This window comes from Battus philenor, unplaced genomic scaffold (genome assembly GCF_028537555.1).
Source record: "Battus philenor isolate CCGP_79_NKW_IND1 unplaced genomic scaffold, ilBatPhil1.0.hap1 SCAF_2, whole genome shotgun sequence".
Taxonomy (NCBI): domain Eukaryota; kingdom Metazoa; phylum Arthropoda; class Insecta; order Lepidoptera; family Papilionidae; genus Battus; species Battus philenor.
The window spans coordinates 7,145,579-7,161,693 of record NW_027181682.1 but is presented as its reverse complement, the minus strand read 5'-3'; the positions used below and the strand labels follow the sequence as shown (position 1 = coordinate 7,161,693).

The following is a 16,115-nucleotide window of genomic DNA, read 5'->3' as shown; positions in this document are numbered from 1 at the left end:
ATAGTGCTACTATGTTTCAAACATAGTGCTACTCTGAATTTTCTTACTTCATCGTGGGCAGTACGTGGTAAAGCCCAGTAACTTCCCTAACTACAAACTACAGCCAGTTTCAAAGTGGAATATAGTAGTCACTATTATTTGGCAACAAATATAAACACGGCGGTGACTTTGATGGAGGCCTGTGTACTATAATACCATACATAAGAGATCAACTGTTGAATGGTTTTTGGCGATTGTATTCAAATCGTAAACCTCATTAAAAATACAAAAGTTAGTATGACGGTAGATAAGAATCAATACGTAAAACGAAATAAGGTATTAACTAAATATATTAACATTTGAAATCAATAGTATATGGTAATGTGAATTCCAGTGAAGTATAAATTGGCGTGTATTTTAATAATATGTTTATCAATAAAGAATAACAAAGAAGCTCGGAGGCGGCGCGTGATGCCGATAGTCCACATATTCATGATGTCACCTTTATTATTGTGCTGCCGCGAGGCACTTATTGATTTAATTCGATCGCTCCTGCGCTGTGCTCTGTGCCTCGAACTAATCGTAAAACATCTAACATATCATGGTCATCAATGTATAAAGCTAAAAATAAGTTTACCATTTTGATTACTACAGAATATAACTCAGCTATTTATATTCACTAAGTATGTATACCATGCTTTATACCAAATACTAATAGAACTTATACTATATAACTTATAGATGTTAGTAGCAAGTCGCGATCTCGATAAAAGGTTCTATAAAGCAACTGCACCAGTGAGATTTACCAAATTTAGCAGATTAGAATTGCCATTCGTTTTATTTTTATTATTTAATCACTCTTTTGTTATAATACATGTAAAAACTATAATAAAGAATTCTGTAACATTTGATTGTACCACTTAATACAAGTTTTTTTTTAATAATTTAACTGTATTACAATAAGTTGGTTAAAATGTATAAAATCATTCGATCGACATGCAACCCGTAGGCACACGCCAGTCCAAGCTAAATTAGTGGATAGCCTAAGTGGTATGTGCGAGTGTTTTGTCGTTTAAATATTCCAGAGCGACGCGATATTCAAATTAGAAGTCACGTGGCCCCACATTATAATAATAGCGCGTACCTACCAAAAGTTGTTTGTACGTGTTATATACATGTGTGCTACAGAGCACGTAGTCGCAATCTGATAAAGTTTGCCCTTGGACGAACTGCCAGTGTCCCAGGAAGTGACAGCTGTGTGCCTAACAAAGGGGGTTTCGAATCTAGTCAAGGACGGAACCGTTTGGTTGTAAACATTAATGCCACATGCCTCTTTATAAATACCTCGCAACGTGATCGATCATAAATACATAGTGTTCCAATTGCAAAGGCAATGGTTTACAGATTCTAAATTATTTTAACTACAAGTTCATCCTTACGTAAAGACTAAAATTAAGCTAAAGTAAACGATTACACAAGTTGAAAACTCATCAAGACCACACGCCTGCTGGGATTTGTATCGAGTACGACGCCCGGTTATAAGGCTGTTGACGCTTTGAATTAGAAGTCATTTATAATGTATATGTCGTTTGGTGTATTGAAACTGAACTGTAGGTGAATCGGCGCGGCCAATAAACGCTGAAAGCCACTTTGACACTTTTATTAGACGCTTTCGGTGTTTAATTAGGTAGAACTGGTCGTTTGAAGACGCGAGCGAGTCATAAATGATTAATCAAAAAGCGGCTCCACATGAAACGTGTGCGTAGTGAAATGTTAACCGAACCGACAAGACACGCGTTGCTAATTTATGAATAATATTATTATTTGTAATGAACTTTATTCATATTTTCATTCATTAACGTTCCGACCTTTAATAAATATATTAAAATAACCTATGTCTCATTTGTTTTAAATCGTCAAATCTAAATATCGCCTCCTCATAGTCTTTTTAAAAAAAAGATACTTTTGTTTTCATTCATTGTTACGAGATCTTCTATGCATAGCAAGCCTAGAAGAGGAAAACTTTGCTACTCAAATGCACGGTCCAGTGTACAGGGGTAGCATCTTGTAGAGCTACCTACTTCGGTTTAACTAGGTGCCCTGTCGGTATTGCCGGCGACATTAAGGGGCTGTCGGCAATCTTTGAAAAATTTAGCTTGTTTAAAGGCAACCTCGACGTATAATGAGCACAATGTCGTTTAGTTGCGCAAACTTGCAAGTTACAACAAGACAAAATGAATATTATGTTCTAAATCTATAATAGTATTCAGTTTAACAGTGCCTTCGTTACCTGCACGGAGCTGCTGGGGTGCGCGTCTTCGGCTCCTCTAGCAGCGCGCTGTCTCTCCTCCTGCACCGCTTCCCGCTTCATGCCACAGGAAAGACATTTCTGGTAGCGGCAAAATTGACAACGATTCCTTTGCCGCTTGTCGATTATGCAATTCCTCTCCTCGCGACAAGCGTACGTGAGATCCTTCCTTACCGTCCGCTTGAAGAAGCCCTTACAACCCTCGCAACTGGAATTCAAAAGGGAGTAATTAAGACCATAAGTTCCGTATCGATTGCAGTTGCAGTTCATTACAAAGGCATCGGACAACAGGTGGCAGCGTTCGCACGCATTACTCGTGAATTCTTAATTTATCTATTGCAATCAGTATTCACCTATTGATTTATTTAATCCAGGCCTTTGTTTATGTTGAATACGTTTTACCAAGTAAAGCAAAGGGGCGAGGTTGTTTATCTTTTAGTTAAACGTTTCGCTAACAACAATATGCTTTCGGTTATTTTAAAATACAAAATCCCACGCGACACATTTGCGCTCATTGCTCAAGTCAAAGTCAAATAATAAGTAACCGCTATAACCTTTATGGAAATGACTAATAGCCGACAATTGCGGACACCCATCAATGTAGAATAAAAATCTTTTCCATTTATTAAATTTTTTCCGCGCCTTTTCACTGAAGCCGCAATACTTTCTGATATGACTTCTAATTTAAAATACCCATTTTTAAAGAAAACAATTTTTTTTTCATAAATTCATGACTATGCATCACACACTTGTGTGTTTAAACCAGTGCAAAAAACCGTGATCAAAATCATTTTAACACACTAAATTTATTCTCAATTCAAAATTGTATTCCAAATTTTAATAAATTAACGATAAAAGTATTTAATAATAAGTTATTAATTTCTATAAGTTCATATGCCACTAACAGGCAGCTTTGCGTTGAAGTCCGACAAGGTAAAGGCTAACAATGTAAGAAGTTTATTTCAAGCATACATTCGACGGCGAGCACCCAATTGCAAAATTGATTTATGAATTTATAGTTCCATTGTCGCGGCGGACATTTGCAACACGAATCAATTTAACGTTATTGTGATCTATTGAGAACTCAGACGCGTCTGCGGGCGGTGCGAACCAAATAATCGATTCGCTAGGCGGCGTGGTTTTAGCGCTATTGTTTTGAACAATCTAGAAAACTTAATGGACTCGCTGGTGCCGAACGAATTTTAAATTTAATTTGATTAATGTGCGAACACGGAATCGTAAAATGGTAATATACGAACAAACAATTGAAATAATGGCATGCAACCGGCACGGCACACTCAACATGTTGCACGGTTTCGCAAGAACATTAAACGAAGTTTCATCTGTAATCAGGTACTCCGCTTTTAAGTGTAGAACATTAAAACAAATAATAAATCCGAAAAATTGTGAGCACCGTGGTCTTCTTACAAAGCTTTTGGATAAAAGATAAGACAACATGTAAGACATGTTTTGTTATAAATATATCGAATTACTATAATCGTAATTCTATTCTTGCGTCGTATCCTCCTCTACTGAGGGTGGTAATCATTTTCGAAAAGATAATCGTGATAGTAATTAAAAATTATAAATACTGCGACTTTGTTTTTACTAAAATATCATTAGAGTTGCATAGGAAACCAATTTATAAGGATTAAACAGATTTATGACAATGCCGTTTATTATTGAAAATGATTTAACAACATGCAAAGCTTTTTACGCATTTATGAACACAGTATGCCCCACAATGGAAATCGAACTTTGCGTAGTACAAAGTAAGATATCTTATGTTGAGCTCGTTTTCTGTTAAACATGTAAACCGGATACTTCATGGATATCAAATAAAATCTGTGCAAAACTCATTTAAAATATCAAGAGCGTAGTTTTGGATTTTTATTAATAATAACTAGTTAATGCTTGCAAAATTGATAGACGTATACGGTCTGTTCATATCGCGGTAGATAGGTAGGATATCAATTCATTTGCATTCCAACCTTTTACAAAAATGATTATTATTTATGTTTAATTCAAACAATCGTTTATATCGAATGAAATGTATTTTGTTATTACGACAGGACACAGGCAACCTTGAAACAGGCGGTCGATCGATATTTAAATTTACAATTGAATATTGGCGGCGTATGGAACAATCTAATTGCAATTTCAAACCAAGAGATGTTTAAACCGTATCCTTTACGTAACTAAAACATGGTTGATGTTACGATGGATCATCATTCATTTGATACGATTTTTCGAAAGATTAAAAAAAATTAAATTACTTTCAAAATCCGTAAAAATGAACACGTTAAAAAACACTAAGTTTTCAGACTCGAAGGAAAGAATGTGTTTAGGGGTATACTAAATATAGTTTTATAAGAAGATGTCCTCTCAATGGACTCGGATTTTAACACGTTGGAACTACGTTATCGACTGAACAATCACTGTAGAAGTTTGGTCTGCTTACATATATACGGTACATATGTCTTGTTGTTTACTGTGAAGAGTTAACAACAAATAAAGTAAAAAAAAAAAACAAAGAAATATTAAACAAAATATTAGGTATTCTACAAAAATAGACTTCTACTGAACCCTTTTTAAAAAATAAAATGGTTTAGTAGAATTAAATAAACGCAAGAAGATCTTAATATTGGATAAAGTATTGAAAATTCTTTATGTTTTTCGAGAATACAGTGGTCATTCTATAGCCTCTTCAAAACGAGTTGTTCGTAGATGTCTCTCCTAAGAGAGCCATACATGGCGAACACATTAACAAAGTTTGACAACGTGAATAAAGGCCGGGAGTAATTCAAAAATAATTCATTCCGGATACCCATGATCCATTTTATGTGCCCTCGCGTCAGCGTGAGGTATTCTCAAGGTGAAAATAATATGTCTTTTGCATGACATTACAGGCGGCCGACCATCGATAGAATTGTAAATGTTTTTTAATAATGTATAAAGTGCGGATTGAATAAAACAGGAATAGTTTTCGACTGCGGCCTCCCGTCCCACGCGTAACACACGCGATTCCATAAAATTGTTAGCAAAATTAAAGCACGCTGCAAATTGTTCCATTTTAATACAACTTGTTCACTTAAAACCACCCAAAGCATTCGCATGCATTTAAATATATAATATACCTTTGTAAATAAGCTCCGTCTAGGAGTCTAGACGTCGGTCTGTATAATGAGTACGGCTATATACCTACACCCGAACATGCCGCGCTTGTATGCAAACGATCTCAACTCGCTACATCGAAAACTGTCTCGGAAGTTTTATAAAGAAAAATGACGCGTGAAGGGGATGAATTCCGACAAATGAAGAAATGCGTATAAATATTTATAAATAACATCAATGGATTCATCCATATTGACTATATTAACTGTCAATTGTTAAGTCACATAATGCATTTGATTGTTGCAGTAAAGGTAGGATTGAATCTTGGACAAATGCTTTTTGCCTGCTATCATTTAGAGCTGCACCATGTTTGAGCTGGTAAAGCGCTAAAGGTGCGAAAGTTCAGATGCTGATATAACTCCTAAATGAATATAGGCGAATCGAGGGTACACGAAGAGTCTCGTCTTAACCGATAAATTTTATTATGGGCGAAACTTCTAAAAGCTACATTACTCTAATTTCGGAAAGCTATATCGCTGGAAGCTAAATTGTCACCTGTATACACCATAATGTTTCCCCGAAGCTCTGTCTCCGCATATGGAGCATAGGTGCTTCGAGCCGCTCAGGGGATGGTTAGGAGGATAGTTTCTGAGAGCGGGGGGCGAGGTCGCGTCGTCTCGTAGTCCGTCCAGCATCGCCGTGTCGGGCTTCATCTCGGGCGGCGACATCGGCGACATGAACCCCGCCTCCAAGTTCAGCCCTGTAATGAAGATTAACGTATTCATAATATTCTCTAAACATGCTGTGTTCGTTTAGGACTAACAATAAAACAATCTTTAGTCAGCTCGTAAGCGCCCACTGAAGACAAAGGCCTTCTTTAAATATATCTATGGGAGGATATATAATAATCAACACGCTTGGTAGGCAGGTTGGAGATCGCAGTGTGGTATTATGGTAGGCAGAGGAAACTGCTGCCCATCCTTTGGAAACTTGTGTGCAGAGAAAATTCTTTATAATTAATCCACAAAGTGAAAAAACGAACCCGCGATCTATGATTGCGAGTCTCATTCGTCTACTGTGGGGCTACCACCGCACAATTTATACGTTCCTAGTGTCTCGAGGTAAGTCAGTCCAGCTAAGCTGATCTTAGTAGACTATCGGCGATAGTAATGAGAGAATCTAGTCAACAATAAAACAATATATTTACAAAATATCACAATCAATTGTCGTATACGATCACGCTACAACTTAAATATAAATCTTCAATTTTAATAACAGACAAAGAAAGTAAACTCGTTAATAAGTAATGTTTACATTCACTTCTGGTATTTATAGCTTCTAGATATTTTTGTCATGATATTATTAAGTTTCAATACGAATTTAATTGAAAAATAATATAACAGCTCCTGCTCTTAATTTTATATGTACCGTCCAAGAAAATGTTATCGACGTTAAAAACTATTTCTCACAGCTCTAAAAAAAAATCCACAGTCATTAGTGAAGCTTTGAAAAATCAAACAATAGAATGCTCTGAGACCAGGTGAGGTTGGCGTGTTTCCAAAGGTCGCGGCAGTCCTAGACATAGGATAAATTTGAAAGATTTTTACTTTATGCAATAGAAAAATAGTAACTAATTAGGTTATATTCATATTTTTTGAAAAATTTTCAATTTCAGCAACCCTTATTTATATCAGTGGAGTTAGTGGTTTATATTCTTTTGTTGAAGGTGTACATGGTTTCATAATTATAATAACTAGTGTCTAAATAATAAAAAAGAAAAAATCAAACTCGAAAAACACTAAAGACAACACTGGACCAAGTCTTATTATTAAAAATGTTATATTTATATACATTCGTAACTTTTTTTCAAGGCTTTATTTTCATAAATTAAATATTAAATTTTTTTCAGGATATTTTATAGTAAAGTATGAAACTAAGAAAGTTAAACAACCAAGGCTGCATGTTTAAAATCGAGGATCACGTTATATAATCCAATTTGTAACTTAAAATGAAAAATGGACATACAGTAAACTTGCACACTCAAAAAATTCCTGGAAAATTTCTGTATTGAGTCATATGGAGTAGTCACTTGCGGTTATATAACAATATAGATGTATGACATAAAATAGATTAATAATCGAATAATACTTAAAGGTAAACGTTTCGTACACACACATACTATACATACGTACTAAATGCATATTGTAGAAAAAGGTTTTAAAAGCGTACTTGTTGTATACATAGGCAGAAACCGACATATGTTTATCGACCAAAAGTTTGGAAACCAAAAAACACAACACGTCAAAAGCGTAAAAAATAAAAAAAAAGATGTCCGCCCTTCATAGCGTACCGACATGACCGGTCCATTAGTTTGAGGGCTGTCGCGACACTACAGTAAACATCAACCATTCTTTTACGAAACTTTCAATAGCAAGATAAATTCACTTTTGAAACCGACTTTATTATAGTCGTATATACAGGGTGATTAATTAATTATAAGAGCTTTAAAGTAGTGAATATATAACTATATGCAATCACCCTTTACAAAATTATCACTCTGTATAATGTAAAATAATGTCACATTAATTAATTTTTTTTTGGAATGCGTCAGGATAATAATTACTGGTAAAACAGAAGTTGCAGGATCAGATAGTAAACAACAATTAATTGGTAATAGTAATACGAATTTTGAAAACGTTTCCCATATAATAATTTCGTAATTTATCATATCTGAAACCACTGAGTTTAAGATAGGGTGTACCATAGCAAATAAGTTTAATATACATTCAAACTTTTAAAGCTTTTACCTATAACAAATCACTATGCATATTATGGTATACGAATTATCATTTATCTCATTAATTTTAATTAGGAAATAATTAGTAGCGCATTTCATAAATTATAAAAGTCTGTATGATTCAATTAACATTTATTATCTACGATCTTGGCTTGAATCGCAAATTCAAAACTAAATTTATGTTTTATCCAACTACGAACTCATAACATGAGGTAAATTAAGATTTTGCTTGTAAAAACTTTTCTTCATGAAAAAATTATATTCTGCAAGCAAATAATGTTATAATTTTGTTATAAAGCGTAAATAGGATATATAAATTTAAACCTAGTTAATAAAAATTTCCAATTAAATTGAATTAAATTTTAAAGGTACAATATAGATTTAGTATTGCGAACAATTTACAATATCCGTAATATAATAAAAACAAAATGGCTGGCGGAGCAGGTTCGGACACTAATGGCGAAATAAATTATATTCTATAGCTCCACCGACAATAAATGTTAATAAAAGTAGATACGGTCTCGTCTATTGGTCCGCTAAGTATTAAAAAAGTAAATCATATTTAACGTGAAAAACATTTAAACCTGGCTTTAAAAATAACTAAATATTCTCAAAGAATTACGAAAGCGAAATCAAAGACTAAGTAAATGAAGTCGATTCCAAATAAAGTATATCAAGTGAAACAGACGCCTACACCTAATGATGAAAGCGAAACGAACCAACTAACTTGTTTACACTCCGCGAGCTAAAGGAAACTTAATATGAAAGCTAAACAATATTTTGAAGAACATAAACGATATATTATTTATTAACGAGCTTTCATTAACTTACGTAATGTTTTATATGTCTGTAGCAAATAACTACCACAAATAGCGTAAAAAAAAGAAAAAACTCATTTCTCATATTTTTGATGAAAAATATATTAAGAAATATGTTTCGTGGCATGACATTAACGCTCCGATCGATGCTGCCCCGTCATAAAGATTAATCAATCACGCAGACGCGCTGGAGATGATATTCTCTGAATGATACTTGTGAAAATAAATAATATGACATTGAATACAATACACATTTACATAAGCTTATCGGGAAATTAACATATCATAAAAATATTGTTGATGTTCATAGTTTGTGCAATAAATAGCGACGATTCGCTCTAACGTTATATAACAGAATGAAGTCTGAATTTTTTTTGAAGTTGTATGAATTTAATGTAATAAAATAAAAACAACATGGTTTGGTTTACTGATAAACACTGAAATGACTTCGACGCAATCTGCACACAAAGTCCACGTCAAAGACAACCGGTACAAAAATGTTGATATGAGTGATAAGAATGACGTTATTCCTTTTTCAAATGAATTCCTCTTGATTTACTTAAATTAACATAAAAATGAGCAACAATAATTATTAGAATCCTTGAAATAATTTTAAAAGGATAAATTTTCGTTGACTACATGTACGATCAATTCAAAGGTTTAAGTGTCGCTTGAAGCTTAATTCAATGTATTGTAAAAGAACATGGGGAATGATTGAGGTAAAAATAAAATTCAACTTTCAAGGAAAATGCAGTGTTTATGCATTAAAATGTAATCGGGAGGGAGCGGTCGAAAGGTTTCCATCGGAAGTCGCCACAAAAGAATATATGTTGTTGGCTCGCGTATTCACAAAATGTTTTATGCATGGTTGAGAAATCGGAATTTTCAACGTTCTGCGCAGGACGTCCTCGAGACGGGTCAAAACCTGAAACCCGAGACGTTCGTGCACAATCTGTTCATATCTATAGATATTTTCTACGCTTGTAATTCGTTGTTGGGTAAATTTAATATCGAACGCAACGCAGATTTTAAACCTACATCAAAGTACATTTTTTGGGTATGGATATAGAAATAAACATTAACAAATTAATTACAATGATCATTTTATACAGGGTAATTGATCATTGGTAAAAGCTTTAAAAGGATGGATGTATGCAGCAAGGAATATTTTAATTTTTCACCCATTTCCAATCGGCCTGTATAATGGGATTACTCTGAAATATGTTATATCAATATTTTTTTTCTTTTGGAACGCAACATGTTAATAGCCACACAGTTAAAAGTCGAGGCAGAAAGTTATTTATAAAATATACTAATTACGTTAAATATCATCAAGATTTTGGTCGAAAGTAAAACGTATGACAATGAAAGCAAATTGAATACCGCAAAATCATATTGACATATTTATGTATAATCAAGTTGTCTCGGCGCGACGGCTGCAGCGGATAAGCCGGGCGAGCCGACAGACATAATTGTAGGAGAGCAATTTCGGTTTAGATATCTCGTTGCGGGCTGCCGATAGCGCAATTATACTTTCTTTCCACGCCCGTCAACAAAGCAGCTCGCGACGTAAATTAGAGGCTGCCAACATAAAACGTACTCACGGGCAGCAATTTCACGTCGAATATCACCACAACTAAGTTAACAGTTCAATTGAATTACCAGGTGAAGGTTGACAATTAAGAAATAAGAAGCTGATTAAGGTTTTCGAATGTTCGCGTATGATGCAATAACGAAATAAATGTCAGGGTGATCAGTAAAAAAACTTTCTATGTAATATTTGGCAGCTTTTCTGTATAGGTTTCACTGATAGATGTATGTTTTTCTATTGAAGGTAAAATAAAACCGACCACGTACAAAACAAAACAAAACAATACACGAACAAAAATAATCTTATATATCTCGCTGTTTGAAAAATTCTCAATTAGTAATAAGGTAGCCGTAAGTGTTTTATATTGAGGCCGTTGTTATGTAAACAATTTGTTGTTCAAAGTTCTTTTCACGCCTAAATAAATAAAGGCGAAACCCTAGAAATACGGTGTTATTGAGATTGTCTAAAAAAAAATCAATTCTTCTGTCTGGAACCAGAACATTATTAAGCTTTTGTTTTGAATTGTTTTCATGGTAGAATAAATAACAATAAATTTGAATTCTTTGAATATTAATTGATTGAATTTTTTTTAACGTTATCTGTTTTTTAAATAATATAGAAAATGGTAGACAATCACGTGACCTGTGTTAATTGGGTGACGCCTGTGTCTAGTTCACCCACACGGTGGGTGTTTAACGTCTGAAATAATGATAATTGGAAAGAAAAATTTAAACCTGAATCTTCACCCGATCACTGGACTTGCTCTTAAGCAAACCGTCCTCCAGTAAATCGATTTTTATAAGAAACTTGAATTCGAGATATTTTCAGTTTGTTGAAGAATAATTTCTTTTGAAAGTCTCTTGTGAAGTATTATATTTCATATTAATTCTTCAAAGTTCGAAAAGCTTTCAGCATGAAAGGGTTAATTATTACGTAGTTGCCAATGAACTGAATAATTTTTCTTTTAGAATATTTCGTTTATTTATAGCGCCGGAGTCTCGCGTCATTATAATCTTCTCAAAGCATAAAAGACAATTTACAAATAAAATGATTTAAAACAAGTTCTGCTTTACGTATTAGTACTTATAAGTTTTGATGGTTTCGGGCTGTATCAAATACATCAAAATATGTCTAGCGTGAATAATTCAAGAAATGATAATAACACATGAATAAACACAAAGATTGGCAAACCAGTCACGCATTAAAGAAACGTGTCAAAAGAATCTCATTACATGGCTTGTGTCGACCATAAAGCCAACGTTACAAAGTGTAATTTAAATTGTTTATAAGTGGTAGTATCATAAGGTAGGCATTATAACGCCATACACAGATGATTTATTTGCAGCTTATGTAAAATAAAAACGATTAAAACATATATTTTTATATATATAGTATTACAATAACATAAATACTATAATAAACATCGACCATGAATCCCGCAAACCATAAGTGGAGATACATGACTGCTTCCTTAGTGTGATATTTTCATTTTATTATGTTTGAATAAAAATTTAGAGGTATTTTCGAACTGTAGTAGATTAATTAAAGCCTTATCGAAAGCCATCAGAAAATTTTATACTTCTCTAGGTTATGTTAGATGTCGATGCTGTCAGCGTTGTGGAGGTGGGTAGCCATTTAGGATCATTTATGAAATGCTAAGTGAAAATAGTTGGTCTAAAACTAGTGACGTGCTTTTCACAAGCTTAACATTTCTTGGAGATAAAAACTTTTTTTGTTATAGCATATTAACCACAACCAGGTCATTTATTATCTCAGTTCATAGGTATCCACTGAAAGGCATAGGTCTCCTCCAAAATTATCTGTGGGGGGTATACCATAATCGCCACGCTTGGCTGACGGGTTGGCGATCGCTGTGGAGTACGCAGAGGACACCATTGCCGATCCTCTGAAAACTTATTTGTGTGCAGAGGTAATATGCAAAATAGATGTGAAGTGTAAATTATATAATATTGAATCTCGATAATAGAACTCGCGACCTACGATCGTAATTCTCAATGCTCCCACTGCTCAACCACCAAGGTATAATTTTTAGAAAATAAAATGCGTCACATGTCCGTTCTACCATACTATCATCGTATACACAGGATGATTACTTACTGGCTTGAGTTCTTTACAAAGTTGTATATGTATCTCATTTTCTTTCAATTAATATGTGATATACCTTATCTAAAAATCAATGATTTCAGAAATAATAAATAACGCGATGCGTAAAAACCGTTTTCAAAATACAGGCTACTAAATTATAAAAAAATATTATTGTTTACGTGTCCGTGTAGACATGTAACATATTTCAAAATGATTACTTTAAACAAGTGTTTGAAAATAGGTGTTCAAATTCACCTCTTTAAAACTTTTTCAATCTATAATGAGCCAACCTTCTTAATTACTTTAAAAAATTTGCCACACTCAGTATTTAACCCAAATATATGGTATTCTTTACCAGTTCATTAATAGCTTTGTGAAAGAATAGATGATGGGCATTTTTTATGTAACAGCACTTAATGTAATTATTAAGTGACACCATCCTTAAAAAACATGTTTTTAATTCTAAATTAAACACTTTAGATATAAAACATTTAGTACTGCTTGAAAAATGGTCGTCATGAACGGTCTTAGTAAACATTAAAGTTAATACTGAATTAAATATTTACAGTCTGTAAATTGCATAAATTTATCGAAGTGAATAGACGCTAATGATGGAATAACAAGCTTATTAAGTTTACTCTTTTTTAGCTTCATAAACACCATTAATAAAGAAAAAATGTCTACGTACCATTACCAAAAATTAAATTAAGGTGTTAACAGACAATACTATAATTTTCTCAAAAATAATTATTCTTTACTATAATAATGATAACACTAGCTATAAGAAGGTGTATGTTGATTATCATGCAAAGAGATTGGTTATAGGTGTAAAAGCTATAAGCCAAATTGAATGTACAGCTAATTTGCTGCCATTCAATGTACGAACGGTACACCCTATACAAAATCAACGGTTTCAGAAATAATAAATAATGTATTGCAAAAACAGTAAGAAAAAGCGTTTTTATGATATTCAGATTACGACATATAATAAAATTGATTATTGTTTATTATCTGTCCGTATAGACTTTGTACTGCCAGAAGTTGCCAGTCACATCTCAAAAGAAAAATTAATAAATAACGTAACACATTCATATAAATAACGAAAATTAAAATTTTTACACCTATAACCAATCACTCTGTTCTTTTGGATTATTAGGAATGTCTCAGACTTAAGGTATATAAAAAATATACATAAATTACATTAATAGAAAAATGAAGTAGTGTTAATATGCCTGCTTGATTAACATAAACAATCTAAACGCCGTCATAATTTTTTTTTTCTTTTTGCAAAAGACACCTAAAGACATTCAAACTTTGAATGGTGGTTTTAACCTAAAGACTTCCATAATCAATGCGTAGGCTTTCCCAAAAGATATTAATGAGGATATATCATTATCGCCACACTTGGCAGGCGGGTTGGATCACAGTGTGGTATTATGTTCCGCAGAAGGCGCTGCATCCCATCATCTAAAAACATGTTTTGTGGTCGATGGCAATCCTTTTATTAATGCACAAAGTGTGAATTATTTATGATTATATCCCGGGAATCAAACCAGCGACTTATGATCGCAAGTCTCAGTCCTCTACCACTGCTCATTTCACAGTGAATTCCCTGTTCACACTTTGAAGCGATATCAATAAATAGTTTTCATTTCTCCGTATTGTTCTCCACTAGAGATAAAAAGTATTTCTGTAATAATTTTTATCGCTCCGATCATTTATTTGCTATACAAAGTATTCTTTGTTTATGCTATTGCATATCATCAACTGTTCAATTGTATAACTGTGACTGTATTCAGAGATTTAAACAAATATATATAAAACACAGCATTAATGTATGTTAAGTAACCACACAACATTTATATTAAAATTTATAGGGAAGGGCTAACTAACGTCTGATATTGTTTAAAAATAAACGAAATAGCGCGTGAAATTTATTTAACCTAACAACTAAACTACTAATTAACTGTAAATTAATACGCAATGTTATGCAAACTGTAAATTATTATATTCAGAGTTGGCTGTACCGAGTGTAATAATTCCTTAACCGAAAATTTGTGTAGATGATAAACAATTCAAATAACATACGATTGAATTACGAAGAAAAGAATAGAAAACACATTTAAAAATATTATTTCAGAAGGTTTAACTTTGTAATATTATTTATGTTTTGAATATTATGGGTTGTAAAAACCTGTTCTGTATTAGGTAAATTGGGTGTTTAGTTTTGATTGTTTACAAATACGTGTGTAATGTAAAGTATAGATATTTACATTGCATGTCGATAGAGCAATCAACGCTGGGCAAGTTGGAGGGTGTCGCAAGCGGCTGCAGCATGGTGATGGGCGCCGGAGAGGCGGGCGGCGGCACCTGTGGGCCGGGAGGCGCCGGCCGCGCCCAGTTGATCAGCGCCGTCACCGACATCGTCGGCTTGTCTTTCTTCGCCACTGACATGGCCACGCACTAACATCCTCACATCACTACGACCCGATGCACAACTGGATTTACGCTCTCGCGTCACCACTGCAAACACGAGACTCGAAGTAAACACGATTCGACGCGAACTGTCACGATCAACTTGCGCCCCGTACTTTGTTCGCGAATTGCGACGCACTAGGGTTTTAACGGCGATGTCTGAGATTGCATTTCGACCCGGTTCGACCGATATCGCCACCTTGCAGTGCAGACTTGGCTATGACATTGTGATAGCGGCTGATAATGCACCCGCCGAGCGAGGCGGCGATATCGCAGTACCGCGCGTCAACAATGCGCCGCGCTCCGACGAAGGTTGTCCAGTGACTAATGCGCGCTAAAATTCGACGAGCTTGAAATTGACAAAAAAACGTAGCCGTCAACTTCCGCGCGGTAACCACCACGAAGGTCTCAACAGTCGCGCTCAAGGTCCGTATACAATCATACGTGAATAAATCGGATTTTATGTCGGAAAACAAGCGACCATAATTGATTTAATTTTTTGTTACTATCACATTTAAATAAACCGACGAAGGTAATGTTTTAAACATTTATAGTGTACGACGGGATTGAATTGATGTGAATAAGTGAAGCGTTCGCCACGGCCGGGGCTGCGAAGCGATTCTGTAATTAACTTTTACGTCACTCGCACTAGACTCTACCCCGCTGTAGCCTCTAAATTTTCGCTATGTCACTAAACTCAATTCAACCTTAACACGGTCTACATCACTTTGTTTGATTAAAAATGTTAACGAAACGTAATGAATTTTATGTTGCTACACATATTATTAATAGAAAACTGCTCCTGATTTTTTTTTTATAACACGTAATTGTTCAAGATACTTTTTAAAGAAATATGTCAAAAATACACATTTTTTACAGACAAACAATATTTATTATTAACAGTAACATCGGTTTCTTACAGAATAC

General features: G+C 34.1%; 1 protein-coding gene across 2 annotated transcripts in view; it reads right to left on the bottom strand.

The window, feature by feature from the left end:
• Positions 1-16,115, bottom strand: part of LOC137922079 (protein ultraspiracle homolog) — a 31,775-nt gene that overhangs the window by 7,338 nt on the left and 8,322 nt on the right. Inside the window, exons 2-4 of one of the 2 annotated variants that reach the window (XM_068764933.1) lie at positions 14,987-15,236; positions 5,957-6,161; positions 2,270-2,495 (exon numbers count right to left, since the gene is read on the bottom strand). In XM_068764933.1, coding sequence (XP_068621034.1) covers positions 2,270-2,495; positions 5,957-6,161; positions 14,987-15,167 — 612 coding nt within the window. In that variant the 5' untranslated portion in view covers positions 15,168-15,236. The remainder of the gene's footprint in view (positions 1-2,269; positions 2,496-5,956; positions 6,162-14,986; positions 15,237-16,115) is intronic. The other variant, XM_068764934.1, reaches the window with a different exon arrangement.